This window comes from Arvicola amphibius, chromosome 8 (assembly GCF_903992535.2).
Source record: "Arvicola amphibius chromosome 8, mArvAmp1.2, whole genome shotgun sequence".
Classification (NCBI taxonomy): domain Eukaryota; kingdom Metazoa; phylum Chordata; class Mammalia; order Rodentia; family Cricetidae; genus Arvicola; species Arvicola amphibius.
Window position 1 is genome coordinate 72631179 of NC_052054.1, and position 15676 is coordinate 72646854.

The 15676-nt window shown below is 49.2% G+C and overlaps 1 protein-coding gene across 1 annotated transcript in view; it reads left to right on the plus strand.

Moving 5' to 3' along the window:
* Nova2 (NOVA alternative splicing regulator 2) overlaps positions 1 to 15676 on the plus strand; it is a 32143-nt gene that overhangs the window by 11166 nt on the left and 5301 nt on the right. Inside the window, exons 2-3 of the mRNA XM_038340064.1 lie at positions 2825 to 2968; positions 9940 to 10106. Of these exons, the coding sequence (XP_038195992.1) occupies positions 2825 to 2968; positions 9940 to 10106 (311 nt within the window). The remainder of the gene's footprint in view (positions 1 to 2824; positions 2969 to 9939; positions 10107 to 15676) is intronic.

Here is a 15676-nt window from a genome sequence, read left to right on the forward strand (position 1 = left end):
GAGCAGCTAACATTCGAAAAAGTAAAAGAATAGTGAATCTGGTGCCCATGGCTGATGGGAAGCAAAGCTGAATAGCGGGGCGTGTCACCAAAGACCTCCCACTGCAAAGGCTGTAGCAAAGTTGAGGGTTAGGTGAGACATTTGCCTTAAGGATGTGGCAAGTAGGTGTTTTATGCATGACTGCATTACCAAGGACATTGGTCTCTAAGAATGGATGCCTAGAGGTCAGCAAGATGATTTAGCAGGAGCCAATTAATCCCAGCACTTGGGAGGCAGAGACAGGTGGATCTTTGAGTTCAAGACCAGGCGCGTCTACAAAGCGAGATCGGGATAGCCAGGGCTACACAGAGAAACCTCAGGGTTCCCCACAGTGAGAGGAGAGAACTGACACCCACAGTTGTTCTCTGGTCTGTATAAGGTAAGCTTAGCCCACACAACGAGTTTCAAACCAATGAGGCCTCTTTCAAAAAAACAACAGCATCCCATGCTAGCCTCCTGTTGCCACATACATGCAGACACACCTGCAGACATGTATGCCTTCCCCCAACCATGTACGAAGTGAGAATCTCCAGCCCTCGTCCATTTCCTCTGTCATCGCTCCCTAAGTCAGTCCAGTGTCCCTCACCTCTCGCAACACTGCCTCCTTCACCCCTGCCCTTGCAATCTACTCCTGTCACCGGCATCACAGGAACATTCTTGTTTTGTCTTGTTTTTGAGTTGGTGTCTCATATAGCACAGGCTGACCTTGAACACACTGTGTAGCTGCGGAGAACCCTGACCTCCTGCCTCTGCCTTCCGGGTGCTGTGATCACAGGAGTGCACCCACCACACTTGATTTCTGTGGTACTGGGTACCTAGGACTTCAGGCATGCTAGGCAAGCACTCTGCTGTATCCATAGCCCAAAACCAGGCGTGGTGGCACATGGCACATGCCTTAATCCCAGAACTTAGGAAAGAGATGCAGTTGGATGTCTATGAGCCTGGTCTACACAGTGGTTTCCAGAACAGCTAGGGCTAAGTAATAGAGAGACACTGTCTCAAAATCATGTTTTTGTTTATTTTTTTACCTCTGTGTGTGTGCACGTGCATGCACATGCACCAGAGAACAGCTTGCAGGAGTCAGGTCTCTCCTTCCACACTGTGTGTCGTGGGAATTGAACTGAAGTCATCAGACTTGGCAGCAAGCTCCTTTTGCCACCGAGCAATCTTGCTGGCCCCAGAGAAATGTTCTCAAATCCTAAATTAGTTCACACCCCCTTGATCCTCCCATCCCGCTTGGAGTAAGAGCCAAAGACATTACTGTGGCTCAGCAGCTTCCCACTGCACCAGCACCCTCTTCCCTCTTCCCTTCCACCTAAACCATCGCCTCCTTGATTTTCCTAAGGATTCGCGTACCATCCCCTTTGCAGTGTGGCTCACCTCCTCTCTTGTAACTCAGTGATAATAGCCCGGGACATGGACTCCAGAACCAGGCTGAGTTCACATTCCAGCTCTGTACCCTACCCAGCTCGGTGACTCCGGGATGATTCCTTATTAACCTTATTTCTTCATCTGTAGAATGGGTTTCTTTACAGGGCCAGTGATAGAGAATTAAAATAAATGATGTTTATGAAGTACTTCCAGTGGAATTGTTTGGCAGGTGCTGCAGAGGAATGAAGAGGAAACATGCCTACTCAGACTGGGTCTGATGGCCAGAGGATGGTCATCTCAGTTCTCTGAAAGCTGAGGCAGGAGAGTTAATCCTCAGGTCGAGTGGTTGCATAGGTCACAGAGTGAGTTCAAAACTAGCCTTAGGCAACTTGGTGAGACCCTGTCCCAAAAAATTTAAAGGGGACTGGGGCACAGCTCAGTGATAGAGCCCCTGCCTAGAATCCCCCAGTGAGGGGCTTGGAGTGAGGTTTAGTAATAAATTACTTGCAAGAGACCCTCAATTCAATACCCAGTACCCTAAAACAGTAAGTGTGTGATAGTGTTTAGAATATGCATTTTGGGGAAGGCCTTTCCTGACCTTCATCTCTGATCTTGCACTCCTCTGCCCTCCCCACCCCTTTTCCTGCTTCTTTTTGCTCGTACTACTTCCTCCCATCCTTCACGAACTATAGAGTCTCTGCTCTCTAGAAGAATATAATTGTCTGAACTCTAGCTTGGATTACTCAAATTCTCATGGCCTTATTTGCACACAAAATGCGGGGAGCTTTTGCTGTTTCCTTCATGGCTGTTTCCACACACTCATGGCCAAGTATGTACACAAGCAGGTGCTCAGCCATTGTTGAATGAATGAATGAGTCCTGTGGACGCGCCTTAGTTGACAGAGTGTTCGCCTGGCAGGCGTGAGGCCGTGAGTTCCATCCCCAGCACCTTGTGAATTAGGTGTCATGGTGCACTCCTGTGATCCCAGTACTTGGGAGACATAGACTTGGGGAATTCAAGGCCATCCTCAACTACATAATTTGAGGCCAGCCTGGCCTATGTGAGAGTCTGTCTCAAAAAAAAAAAAATAAATTGAATGTAGGTCAGGCATGGTGGTGCATACCTTTAATCTCAGCACTGGGGAGACAGATGCAGGCGGATCTCTGTGATCTTGAGACCAGCCTGGTCTGCAGAGTATGTTCCAGACCTGCCAGGGCTACACAGAAAAGCTTGGTTGCAAAGAAAAAAAAAGATTGAATGAGTGAGCAAGTGAAGATGGCTCTGTGTTGTCTTTCTAACTGCTGTTGTCATGGTCATTGTGATTCCATTTGTGGGGCCCATGCTGGGATCTTCCTAAAATGGGACCCTTCCCTCCCCCCCCTTCTCCCTTCCTCCCACCCTGTATGCGCTGCAGAGGAAGGCGAGTACTTCCTGAAGGTGCTCATCCCCAGCTACGCAGCCGGCTCCATCATTGGCAAAGGGGGCCAGACTATCGTGCAGCTGCAGAAGGAGACGGGAGCCACCATCAAGCTATCTAAGTCCAAAGACTTCTACCCAGGTAAGCCCCAGAAACGCCGGTTACCTGAGCTAGACCTCTCTCCTCTCCACTTTCCTGAGCCCTGGGTGTGAGGAAGGTGGTGTTAGAGATAGTTAGAGTAATGGAGAGGGCCTGCCTTTCCTCCCCATAAAAAGTCTGAGCTGCCTGCAACCCAAGGGGCCTGGCCTGAGCAGATGGGGGTGGGGGCAGGGCCAGACAATGAGCTGCTGCATATTCATGACCTCATTTGCATTATGCCAGGCAGTTGTGTCCCTTCCCACACACCTGCCGCCTCCGGTCAGTGGGTAAAGAGGGTGGCAGGTGTCAGGGTGTGGGGGGGGGGAGGGCTGGCCCAGGGCAGCCATCCGAATTACTCGTACCCCTCTGTCCATTTGGACTTGTTACCCTAACTTGCATCCAATTTAGTCTCCTCTGAGTTGTTTTGAAGAGGGGGCACTTTTTTATCTTTTTCTTTCTTTCATTTTTTTTCCCATTGATGTAGTGCTTCATATAGCCCAGGCTGGCCTGGAACTTCCTTACATAGCCAAGAGTGACCTTGGACTCATCATCCTGCCTCCACCTCCCAAGTGCTAGTATTACAAATGTGTGTCCCATGCCTGGTTTGTTTTCTTGGGGCATTTTGAAAGAGAGACTGTCTCACCCTGTAGCCCATTCTGGCCTGTAACCTCCAGTCCTTCCCCTATCGCCCAGTGCTGGGATCACAGACACACCCGCCACCATGCCCTGCCTGATGCTTCTCACACAGCTGTTTCTGCCTGTTCCATCTTTTATGTCCTTCTGCCTCTCTCTGCTTCGTTCTGCCCCTCTCTCTGCTCTTATCTCTAGGGATCTGTCTGGGTATCCCCGTCTCCTATCTTCTCTGGCCCATCTGTCTGTCATTCTGTCTGCCATCTCTTTTTGTCCCCCCATCTCCCTCTGTTTCCCTTCCAAGTATCTCACTACCTACCCCAAGTTGCTTCAGAACTTCATTTGAGCCCACTTAACAGCACCCCTTAGTGAGGTCCGTGCTCCTGGCTTCTGCCTCTGTTCGCTGTCTCTCTCTCCCTTGGGTGTCTATCCTACAGAGCCTCAGCTTCCCATGGCTCTTCTCTTCACTGACTTCAGCCCAGTCCATTCCCTGCCTCTCCCTAGACTCCATCTTGGTCTCTCTCAACCACATTGTTTTGTTTTGTTTTGTTTGTCTTAGGAAGCACTGACCAGCCTCACCCGCACCTCGTAACCAAGGATGACCTTGAACTCCTGGTCCTCCTGTTTTCACACCCTGTGTGCTAGGATTACAGGCTCTGCTCCCATGTGTGAAACATGTACAGTGCTGGGGATCAAACCCAAGGCTTCCTGTACGCTAGGCACTGACTCTACCACTGAGCGACATCCCCAGCCCACAACCACACAACCCTCTGCACTCTCTACGACCCTTCAAGGTCTCTCACCCTCCACTGCTCCCTCCCAAGGACAGAGCCTGAGCTTTGGCCTCTAGGAATCCCGGGAAGGCCATAGAGTTGCTCTAGCACAGGCCCGTTCTAGTTCATCCGTAATCCTCTTGCATCTTTTTAGGTCAGACTCCAGAGATGTAGCACAGGATCTGGATCTCTCTCTCTCTCTCTCTCTCTCTCTCTCTCTCTCTCTCTCTCTCTCTCTCTCTCTCTCCCCTCTCTCTCCTCTCTCTGCTTCCCCCTTTCTTCCTCCTTCTCTCTCCTTCCCTCCCTCCTTTTCTCCCTCTCTCTTCCCAACCCTCCCTCTCCCTAGTTCTCTACCTCTCCTCCCCCTTCGCCTTCCTCCCTCCCTCCTCTCTCCTCACTTTTATCCTCTCCCCTCCTCCCTTTCTCTCTATCCTCCCCTCTTCTCCCATCCTTCCATTTCCCCTTCTCCCTCTCTTTTCCCCCATGCTCGCTCTCTCCCATCCCTCCCTTTCATCCTGTACTTGCTCTCTTTCCTTCCCTCTGTCTCACTCTCTTCTCTTTCTCCCTCCCCCATCTCCTCTATCTTCCCCTTTTCCCTGCCCTCCTCCCTTCCCTCCCCGCCTCCCATCTCACTAAGCTGCTTTGACCAAGAGTTTAGAGAAAAATCTAGTGACCCAGGTGCCCCACCTCTTTCCTCCACCATCCTGGCCCAGTTTCCTCTTTTCCCTTCTAGCCCACACCGTGTGGGTGAGACCTCTCTGCCTGGGACATCTGTCTGGGGACATTTGGCTCCTTGCCTCTGCATCACATTCTGTGCTATGAGATGGTGACATTCCCTCCTCCCAACTCCATACTTCACCCCAGGGCCAGGCTGCTGAGACACCCCAAAAGATAGGACAGTTCTTGATACCACATACTTTGTTCATGACCAAGCCCATATGAGCCACGTCTGTCCCCATCTCATATACAGACCACCAACTCCTGACCTGAACAATCCAGGACTTTCAGCGCCTTTCAACCCTACCCCGCTCCTATCCCTAGGAAGCCAGAACTATTATTTCTGCATGAGTCCGGGGTGCATTCCCGAGACCTCCTGGCTGACATCCTTTCATTCAGTCATTCAACACACACTCTCCTCCTATATGACCAGGTTGGACAGACATGTGGATACAACAATAAGGGAATTCTTGTCCTCTTGGATCTCGAGCCAGGGAGACAGAACCCTCGCTGCTGATGACCCAGAGTGGCCAGGGCTAGACCACGAAGGGCAGAGAGAGCTTGGCAATGAGACAGAGTGTTTGACCCAGACCAGGGAGGCCAGATGGGGTTGCTCCGAATAGTGGCCTGCAATAGCAACTTCAGGTGAGCTAGGGACGAGTGCAGAAGGGACCCCACAAGAGCCACACGACAAATGCTGAGCGATGTCTGCTGTAGGATGAGGCCGACATGTAGGAAACGGGAGAGAACAGTGTGGCAGTGTGAGATTAGGTTAGGAATGAAGGCATGGGCCAGTGCTTCCAACTACTCAGAAGGTTGGAATAGGAGGATCACAGGCCTGCACTGGTAACTTAGCAAGATCCTGTGTCAGAGTTTTACAAAAGAGGACTAGGGTATGGGTTAGAGTCAAAGAGCCTGTCTCAAATGCTGCAGTGAGGGCTGGGGTGTGGCTCAGTGGTAGAGGCACTTGCCAAGAATATACAAGGTCCTGCAGTGGTTCAATCCCCAGTAACAAAAACCAAAAGCCAGTGTGGGACTAAAATTCTCTCTCTGTCTCTCTCTCTGTCTCTCTCTCTGTCTCTCTTTCTGTCTCTCTCTCTCTCTCACACACACACACACATACATACACACACTTGTCTGCGTCACAAAGCTAAACCTAGAACCTACCCAGCCTTTGACCCCAAAGAGAAGGTGTCAGAACACACAAAAGGTGCCTCATCTTAGTAATAGAGCTCAGAATTTCAAGTTCAGTCCTTTTGTGTCTTTCATGATGAAGTGGAGAACCGGAAGGCAATAGATACTGACCCAAGGCCTCAAAGACGCCTGACTGTGCCACTTCCCTCGTTAAGCTAAAACACCTTCAGAGCTGGGGTGTCTGTAAAAATCTCTGAATTTTACTCTCAGGAGCAAAGCACAAACATGAATGTGGCGATCCTCGTAAGTACTATTGATTTATAACATAGCTGCACCAAAGTGTATTTTTTTTTTGTTTGTTTTTTGAGACAGGGTTTCTCTGTGTAGTCCTCACTATTCTAAAACTGGCTCTGTAGAACCGGCTGGCCTCAAACTCACAGAGATCCATCTGCCTCTGCCTCCCAAGTGCTGGGATTAAAGGTGTGCATCACCAACACCAGGCTGTAAATGTACAATGTTAAAGTCTTTTTTTCTATCGATTTTTTTTTTACAGTTCTAAGAATTAAACCCAGGGCCTCAGGGTAGCTAGGCAGGTCCTCTAACACTGAACAACATCCCCAGCCCCAAAGTGTAAAATCTGAAATGTTTACTAAATGTCATTCTTATTCTTCCTTAACATTAAAAGCAAAGCTTAAAAGCTGTAGAGATGGCTGACTGATTAAGAGCATTGGCCGTTTTTCCAGAGGAACCAGGTTTAGTTCCCAGCACCCCACATGGTGGTTCACAACCACCTGTAATACCCATTCTCTGGCATATGACGCCCTCTTCTGGCCTCCATGAGCACTGCAGGAACAAACATGCATGCAGGCCAGCACTCATACACATAAAATAAAAGGGGGGGCTGGAGAGATGGCTTAGAGGTTAAGAGCACTTACTGCTCTTCCAAAAGTCATGAGTTCAATTCCCAGCAACCACATGCATCCGTAATGAGATCTGGTACCTTCTGATAGCTTGCAGGCATATATGCAGACAAAATACTGTATACATAATAAATAAATAATAATAAATACATATAAATAAATAAATAAATAAATCATTAAAAGCAAATCTCCAAAGCTGGAGAGATGGGTCAGCAGTTAAGAGTGCTTGCTGTTCTTTCAGAGGACCTAAGTTCAATTCCCGGCACCCACATCAGGTGACTCACAAACACCTATTACTCCAGTTCCAGAGGATATGGCACTCTCCTCTAGTACACACACACACACACACACACACACACACGCGCGCGCGCGCGCACACACAAGCTCTGATGATTCTGTACCGCCTGGGTGATCGGGGACAAGACCAGAGACCTCTCAGTGTCCTTAGCAGGACATCAAGGCAACCGAGACATGGCCTGGCTCATATGTCAAGTGAACAAGCAGCATGTCCCCAGAACAGGGCCTGGCACTGAGTGTTATGTAACCACCAGCTGTTATTATAGGACACTTTTTCAGGACGTAGCAGGGTCCCCCTTACCAAACTTGTGTGAACCCAGTGTAAGAACTACACGGAAGTAGATGCACACAGACTTCCTGAGCTGGAAGGAAGCCATACAGAGACGGTGACTCTGGCCACTTCTCCCACACTATCCCTGGGGTTTCCCTTCCCCCCCAACCCTCATTCCCAGCCCAACCCACACCCTTTCCTATTTACACCCAGACAGAGGCAGCCTACAGCTGACTCACCCTTGGCCCACACCACGCTATTGTTCTTGGGTGGAGGGGGACATAAAAGCAAGGACTATGTTGACAAGGGCAAGGGTATGGGTTTTCGGCATCACGATTGGCCAGCAGACAGAGACACCCCAGACACATGGCGGATTTGAAGAGCCAGGCGGAGAGGTAGCAAGGGACAGGTCAAGCTTGGACAATGAGCACACTGCACTGAAGTGCTCCACAGACAATGACACTCAGCACTAAGTGTCCCAGACACAGGCACAAGGCTTGGCACACATTCAAAAACCTTTTACAGACCCAGGGAGCTGACTGTACAAACCGAGTCCCTCCTGGGGACAGAGACGTTCACACACCACATTAGTGAGGCCCAGACACAGCAAAACACTCATATTCTCACACAGATCAGGCATGGCCGAGGGTTCTTTGTCTGTGATGCGCACACTTGGAGATGGGCACACCAGTACACCTGCCATCCAGACAGCCTCATACAGTCACTTAAGTCTGCCTGTGTCCTCATATGCACACAGCCAATAAAAGAATGGCGAAGGACGTGTGTGTGTGTGTGTGTGTGTGTGTGTGTGTGTGTGTGCGTGTGTGCGTGCAAATATTTTTGCACCACATGCTCATCACCCAGACAGCTTGGGAACACCTAGAGGTGTGTACGCTGCTTTTTTGTCTTGCTTCCACAGTTGCAGACGCACACTGCCAATGGACAGGGCTCGTCACTGCACAGCCTCTGTGGCTTGCATGCCAAAGTCTTCCAGCTCCAAACCTCCTTGTTACTCCAGTTGTGTTATACCACCCGTTTTGTGTGTGTGTGTGTGTGTGTGCGCGCGCGCGCGCACACACACGCGCGCGCACATTGCTAGCTATTTAATCCAGGAATTTGTGCATAATAGGCAAGTACCTGAAGAGTTACAACCACAACCCTATTGGGGATTCTAGCCAGGGGCTCTACCCCTTCTCTGGGGGATTCTTGACAGGTGCTCTACTGTTAAACTATACCCTCAGCACACAGTTTGTTTCTATTGCAATCTCTTCTGGTCTTTTGCTTAGATACACACCCAGTATGGTCATCTTTCCAACACAGCCCAAGTATATAGATACTCACATAGCTCCCCACAAGCAGCCTTCCGGCCACACACAGATCGCAGTGTCCCCAGAGTCTTCCTCCCCCATCTTACATTTTAGCATCGCTCAGCTCCTCTCAGCCCCTTTTCCCATATGCACATACAGGGAACGCCAGGTCAGACCTGCAGCCAGGACCTGGAGGATCTCCAGAACGGGAAGCTGGCTACCCCACCCTCTAGTCCTAGCCTCTCATTCTCTAAGAGCTGCCTTTGACCTCGCCTGCTCTTCCCCTAACCACACCCCTGCCCGCCCCCACCCCCCAGACCTCCATCTGGTGGGTCTAGGCTGCACTCTGGCCTCTCTTCTGCCTTTCCCATCCCCCCACCTTCTCCCCATCCTCTCCAAAAGCCCAGAGGCCAGGCGCTGTAGGCTTTCAGCGGTTGCCATGGCAACCGAGCCTCATCCCTCATCCCCCTGGGGGTGGGCTGAGGACCTGGCCAGGCAGACCGATAAGGGGGTTCCAGTTACTGTGGCAACCGTTTCGGGCCTAAGCTCTCCACTTCTGGAAGGGTGGGGGGGTTGAGTGGCGAGTGAATGGTTGCCACAGCAACCAGGGGGAGCCCACAAGAACTGGGAAGAGGCAGCTGAGCCCTACCTCCCGTGCCCAGGGCTGCTGTGGGCACTTAAGCATCATTCTTCCATCCCCCCAGGGTTGTTTTAGGGGAGGGAGGTAAGTACAGATTATAAAACAGGGATTCCATTCATTCTCTCAGCTAGCTACCCACCATGGATGGACCAGTCACCCACATCAACTGACCCAGACTCACTCCCCAATCTTTGGCTTTCCCTTTCCATGAAATGGGGCCAGTCTGTCAGGAATGTCTCCATTGCTGTCTGATGTGTGTGTCCCCCTCTGTCCCTTGCTAAACAGGAACTACAGAACGGGTATGCCTAGTACAGGGCACGGCAGAGGCCTTGAATGCCGTTCACAGCTTTATCGCAGAGAAGGTTCGAGAAATCCCTCAAGCGATGACCAAGCCTGAGGTGGTCAACATTCTTCAACCCCAAACCACGATGAACCCCGACAGAGCCAAGCAGGTCAGCTGGGAAATGACAGTGGGTTTCTGTAACGCTGGTGAGGTGCCTGCACAGTGGGTTCTGTTAAAGATCTGATAATGTCTGTCAAATGCCTGCCTGCTAGCGGTTAATACTCGGAAGTCAGCTCTAATCGTCTAGAAAGGGCTCTCTACTCCTAGGAGTGGGCTGGATTCAGAGGAATTGAAGATCAAGGCTGGCACTCCCATTCATCCATCCTTCCGGAGACACTCCAGCTCCTTTCCTTTCCACCCTTGTCTCTCGAAGCAACCTGCCTCCTACTTCCTGTGTTCACCGGAAGTGACTTCAGTGACAGCCCAACCCCTTCAGAATTTTAGAAACAGCCTCTTTATCTTCCTCCTCCCTAATACCTATTATGGGGATGCAGTGCTTTGCTTAGCGAAAGAGAGGAGCCGGTCCCCGTCCTACCCACTCATCTAGAAAGGATGGAAAAGAGAAGGCAGCCTCTTGGTTGCCTTAGTTACCAGGAAGCGGTGGTGTAAAGGGTGTGGCAGAGAGCGGACCAATGGTTTCCTGAGCCTCTCCAGTTGCCATGACGATATGGCGCCTGGAACCAGTGGGCTTTTAGGATAGAACCCCTGATTTGCGGTCTTGGATTTTTCGTTTGTTTTTGTTTTTTGAGACCCCGACCCAGTCGAAGGAGGGGGTGAGAGGAGGAACGCAGGGATAGATACTAGCGCTCCGGGTTTTCCCTTCCCCCCACATATACACGAGCTCTTGACACAAAGGAGAAGTGTCCAACGCCGGCTAGTAGGGCGCCTGCGAGAGCTCCTTCAAGTCCATCTAGAAAGCAAAGGCTTTGTTTTAAGATGCTGGGATTCTTCAGCTCTGGTATTGAAGAGACATAAACCTGAATTCTCCCAAATCCTGGAGGACATAGTGGGCGGAGAGCCCAGTAGGAACACGTTCCTAGTGACCGCTGCCCACCAAAAAAAATTTTTTGCCGGCTTGAGGCTTCGTGTGTATGGCTGCTGTCCTTGGTGCTGAAGACGCTGGGCTTCTTGCGCCCCGCCAGGTCTCTCCAAAATGCTTTCACACCCAACAGAGGGTGAATTCTACACAGCTTAGAGAGACAGGACATGGCCCCTTTCCTCCGCTTTAGTGGTGGTCACGGGGAGTGGGGATTCATCGAGTGTTTGTGGATGTTGCGTTGGAAATGGGATCAGTACAATTTAGACCTTACAACCCGCACAGGACAGTCAGAAGATTTCAGAACCAGGATCTATCCTTTATCTTGTCGTTCCGAGGCTCAATGAAAGAATGCGTGGCTGCAGACCCAGGCTGTGGAGTCACATTTAAGTTGCATCTTCAGTTCTTTCCTTCTAGTTCTGTGACCCTGAGCAGATGACAAGATTGTGACTGCTCCTTGCCTGGTTTTCCACATCTGTAAAATGAGATTTATCATGGTATAGATTTGTGAATGGTGGTTAAACACACTGGTGTGTGAATACCTAGTGCATAGAAAGTTCTAACAAAATGCACTGGGCATGGTGGTCCATTGTAATATGGCATTGGGGTGGTGGAGGCAGGAAGATGGAGGAAGATTCATGATATTTGGGCTACATAGCAAGACTCTACTCTCCCCTTCAAGAACAAAATGGTAACTGCTCTGGCTTTTGTTTTGAAATAAGGCCCATGCTGTAGCCAACACTAGCCTTGAACTCACCGTGATCCACCTGCCTCAGGCTTCTGTGTGCTAGGATTAGAGGCCTGAGACACCATATGTAGCTTTTTTCCCTTTTTCTTTTTGGCATGTTGTGTGATGTGCTTGTGTATATGAATTAGTGTTTGCATGTGTACAGGTGCACACACACATGTGCATATGCGTGGAGGGCTGCCAACGTTATGTCTGTGTCTCCTTCGTTCTGCCTTTTAGGATGGTGTTGGAGATTCACACTCCATCCTTGATGTTTCCACTGAGTCATCTCAAAAACCTTTTTTTTTCTTTTTCGGACATAGGGCAATTTTTGGAAATTAAGGTTGGCCTCAGATTCAGTAGGTAGCCAATGCGACCATCACCCACCTCCTGAGTGCTGGGCTCACAGATATGCACCCCCATATCCTGTCTAAATGATGCTGGAAATTCAGTCCAGAGCTTTGTGCGTGCTAAGAGTGAAATCCACCAACTGATCTACAGCCTCGGTTTTATTACACCAGTTCCTCCCATATAGTGTGTGTGCATGTGTGTGTGTGTGTGTGTGTCTGCATGCGTGTGTGTGTGTGTGTGTGTGTGTGTAGGTCAGAGGGCATCTTGTGGGAGTTAGTTTCTCTTTCCACCACGTGGGTTCCAGAGATAACACTCAAGTAGTCAGGCCAGGCGAAGCAAGCACTTTAAGCCACTGAGCCTCCTCACTGACCCATTTCAGGACATGTTTTAATCAGGACCTCCATCCTTCTCTTTTCTGCTTCGGACTTGCTGCATTAGGTGCGCTTGCCTTCATTCATGCAGGCCTCCATTTCTCTTTTGTTATGACACAGCATCTACATCCAATCAGGGGCTTCATGTGCAAATGTTTTCAAGATTTCAGGGCTGTGTCCCTCTGAAGGGCAAGCCCTCTTAACAGGGACAATAATACCCATGATCAGGCTCACCTAGTTCTTCTCCTTGGGGAGCACAAACTATTTCCACATCTTGCAGACATCTCAAAAGAAACCATGATTCTCAGAAAGCTGCTTTCAAAGGCTGATCCCATTCTTAGTTTATTATTTTTATGTTGTTATTACTTTATTTTGACACAAGGAATCCCTATGTTGCTCAAAGTGGCCTCAAACCCCGGGTGGATCTTTCTGTCTTAGCTTTGAAAGCGCTGGGTTGCAGGCATAAGCCACCAGGCTCAGCTGCCATACAAAACTTTTCAGAAAATGCCTGGCAAGTGTTGGCTGCCACTGCCGGGCTGTCTGTCCTTGGTGGTTCTGTTTGGAATTTTCCATAGGCTTGTAAATCCCAGAGGCAAATAACAAGAGTTCTCCTGGCCACTCAGCCCACCTCCAGGATTGTGCTCTATGACTCCAAGATTCTAGGCATGTCAGGTACCACCTGTAATCCCTGGGATGCTGAGGCAGGAGGATCTCAAGTAGCAAGACCCCTGACTCAGAAAACTTTTTTTTAAAAAGTCTTTTTCTGAGCATATATTGTTATTCTGAGATTTGGTGCCTCTTTCTTCCTTCCTTCCTTCCTTCCTTCCTTCCTTCCTTCCTTTCTTTCTTTCTTTTTTCCTTTCTTTTGGTACCTGCCTTTTAAAATTCTTTTCACATTTATGGTATGTGCAAATGTTCATGCTGTGGCCACATGTGGAGGTCAGGGGACAATTTGAGGGTATCAGTTCTTGTTCTCTTTCCCTCCCTCCCTCCCTCCCTCCCTCTTTTTTCCCCTCTGTCCCCTTCCCCTCTCCTGGTCCCTCTCTCTGTCCCCTTCCCCTCTCCTGGTCCCTCTCTCTGTCCCCCTTCCCCTCTCCTGCTCCCTCTCTGTCCCCCTTCCCCTCTCCTGCTCCCTCTCTGTCCCCCTTCCCCTCTCCTGCTCCCTCTCTCTGTCCCCCTTCCCGTCTCCTGCTCCCTCTCTGTCCCCCATATGGGTCTTGGAGCTCTAACTCAGGTTTGTCAGCCTTGGCAGCAAGCGCCATTTCCCAGGGAACCATCTCAGTGGCCCAGCTTTGCTTCTTCAAGTATGTATTTCGGGACTCTGTGAGTCTGCCGCTACGGATGTCAAATTCTGTGGTGCTATAATCCAGAGCCTGTCCTAAAGGCACTGCCAGCTTCATGGGGTTTTGTGTGAGTTTTGCTGCTATTCTCTCTTCTTGTGTCTGTTTTGTTTTGTGTGAGTTTTGCTGTTATTCTCTCTTCTTGTGTCTGTTTTTGTCTTGAGGTAGAGTCTCACTTGGACATCTTGGACTAGCCTATAGCTCACTACGTAACCCAGGCTGGCCTGGAACTCTCAGTTATCCTCCTGTCTCAGCTCCCCGAGTGCTAGGATTACAGATATGGGATACTATGCCTGCCTTTCCTTTCTTTACAGTGAAAATGTTCAAATCTTTCTTTCTAGTCTTTTGACGTGCAGATACATGGCAACTGTATAACATGTGTTAGATTTGGCCAGTTTGGGTTGGCAAGATGGCTCAGCCAGTAAAGGCTCTTGCTGCCATTCTGACCACCTGAGTTGAATCCCCATGAGACTCCCGCAAATAGTCCCTCTGATCACTGCCCACCCACTGTGACACACATTAAACAAAAAAACCTTATAAAAGGTCAAAATATAATTTTAAATGACTTAGCAGCAGTTTCATTGTGTTTTACTCAGGATTCTATTGCTGTGATTAAAAAAAAACAAAAAACAAAAAAACAAAACAAAAAAAAAAAACCACAACATTGGCCAAAAACAGTTTGGGGAAGGAGGGGTTTATTTGGCATACAAGTTACAGTCCACCATCAGAGGAAGCCAAGGCACGAATATGACAGGAGGAATTAAAGCAGAAACCATGGAGGAACGCAGTTTACTGGCTTGCTCCCCATGGCTTGCTTAACCTGCCCAGGGGTGGCGCAGTGGGCTGGACCTTCCCACAACAATCATTAATCAAAAGACTGTCTCACAGGCTAGCCTTCAGGCCAGTCTGCCAGAGGCATTTTTTTCAGCTGAGGTTCCCTCTTCCCAGATGACTCCAGCATCTGTCAAGTTGACAAAAAAAAGGAAAAAAGAAACGAAAAGAAAAAATAAACAAAAAAAAAAACCCCTAAACATCAAAACACAATTTACATACTAACAATTTAGTCAAGTATGGAGTGAGCCAGGGCTGGTGGCCCACGCCTACAATCCCTGTTACTCAGGAGACTGAGGCAAGAGAGTCTAAAGTGGGTGCTCAAGGGTAGACTGGGCAACTCAGGGAGATTTTCTGTCAAAAGCGCAAAAATGAAAGCTGGGGTGTAGGTCAGTGTCAGACAGTGTCAGAGCACCTGCCTGGCATGTGTGAAACCCTGGGTTGAATGTCCACTACCAGACCAAACAGGGCAGAGTGCAGCTCAAAGACATTTAGCATATACATAGAGATGTGCATCTACCACCAGTCAGTTTGAGAACACTTTCTCACCTTCCAAATTTTTCTTTTCTAATTAATTATTTATTTATTATTATGTATACAATATTCTGTATATATTCTGTCTACATGTATGCCTGCGGGCCAGAAGAGGGCACCAGACCTCATTACAGATGATTGTAAGCCACTATGTGGTTGCTGGGAACTGAACTCAGGACCTTTGGAAGAACAGACAATGCTCTTAACTGCTGAGCCACCTCTCCAGCCCTTAAATTTCTTTTTTAAAGACAGGGAATCACTATGTAGACCGGGCTGGCTGGACTCATGCAGATCCACTTTCCTCTACCTCCCAAGTCATCATGCCCAGTTAAAATTGTCTTATGTGTTGTTTCTTTTTTGGTTTTTTTAAGATTTATTTATTTACTATGTATACAGTGTTCTGCCTCCATGTATGGCTGAAATGCACACTAGAAGAAGAAACCAGAACACATTACAGATGGTTGTGATCTACCATGTAGTTGCTGGGAA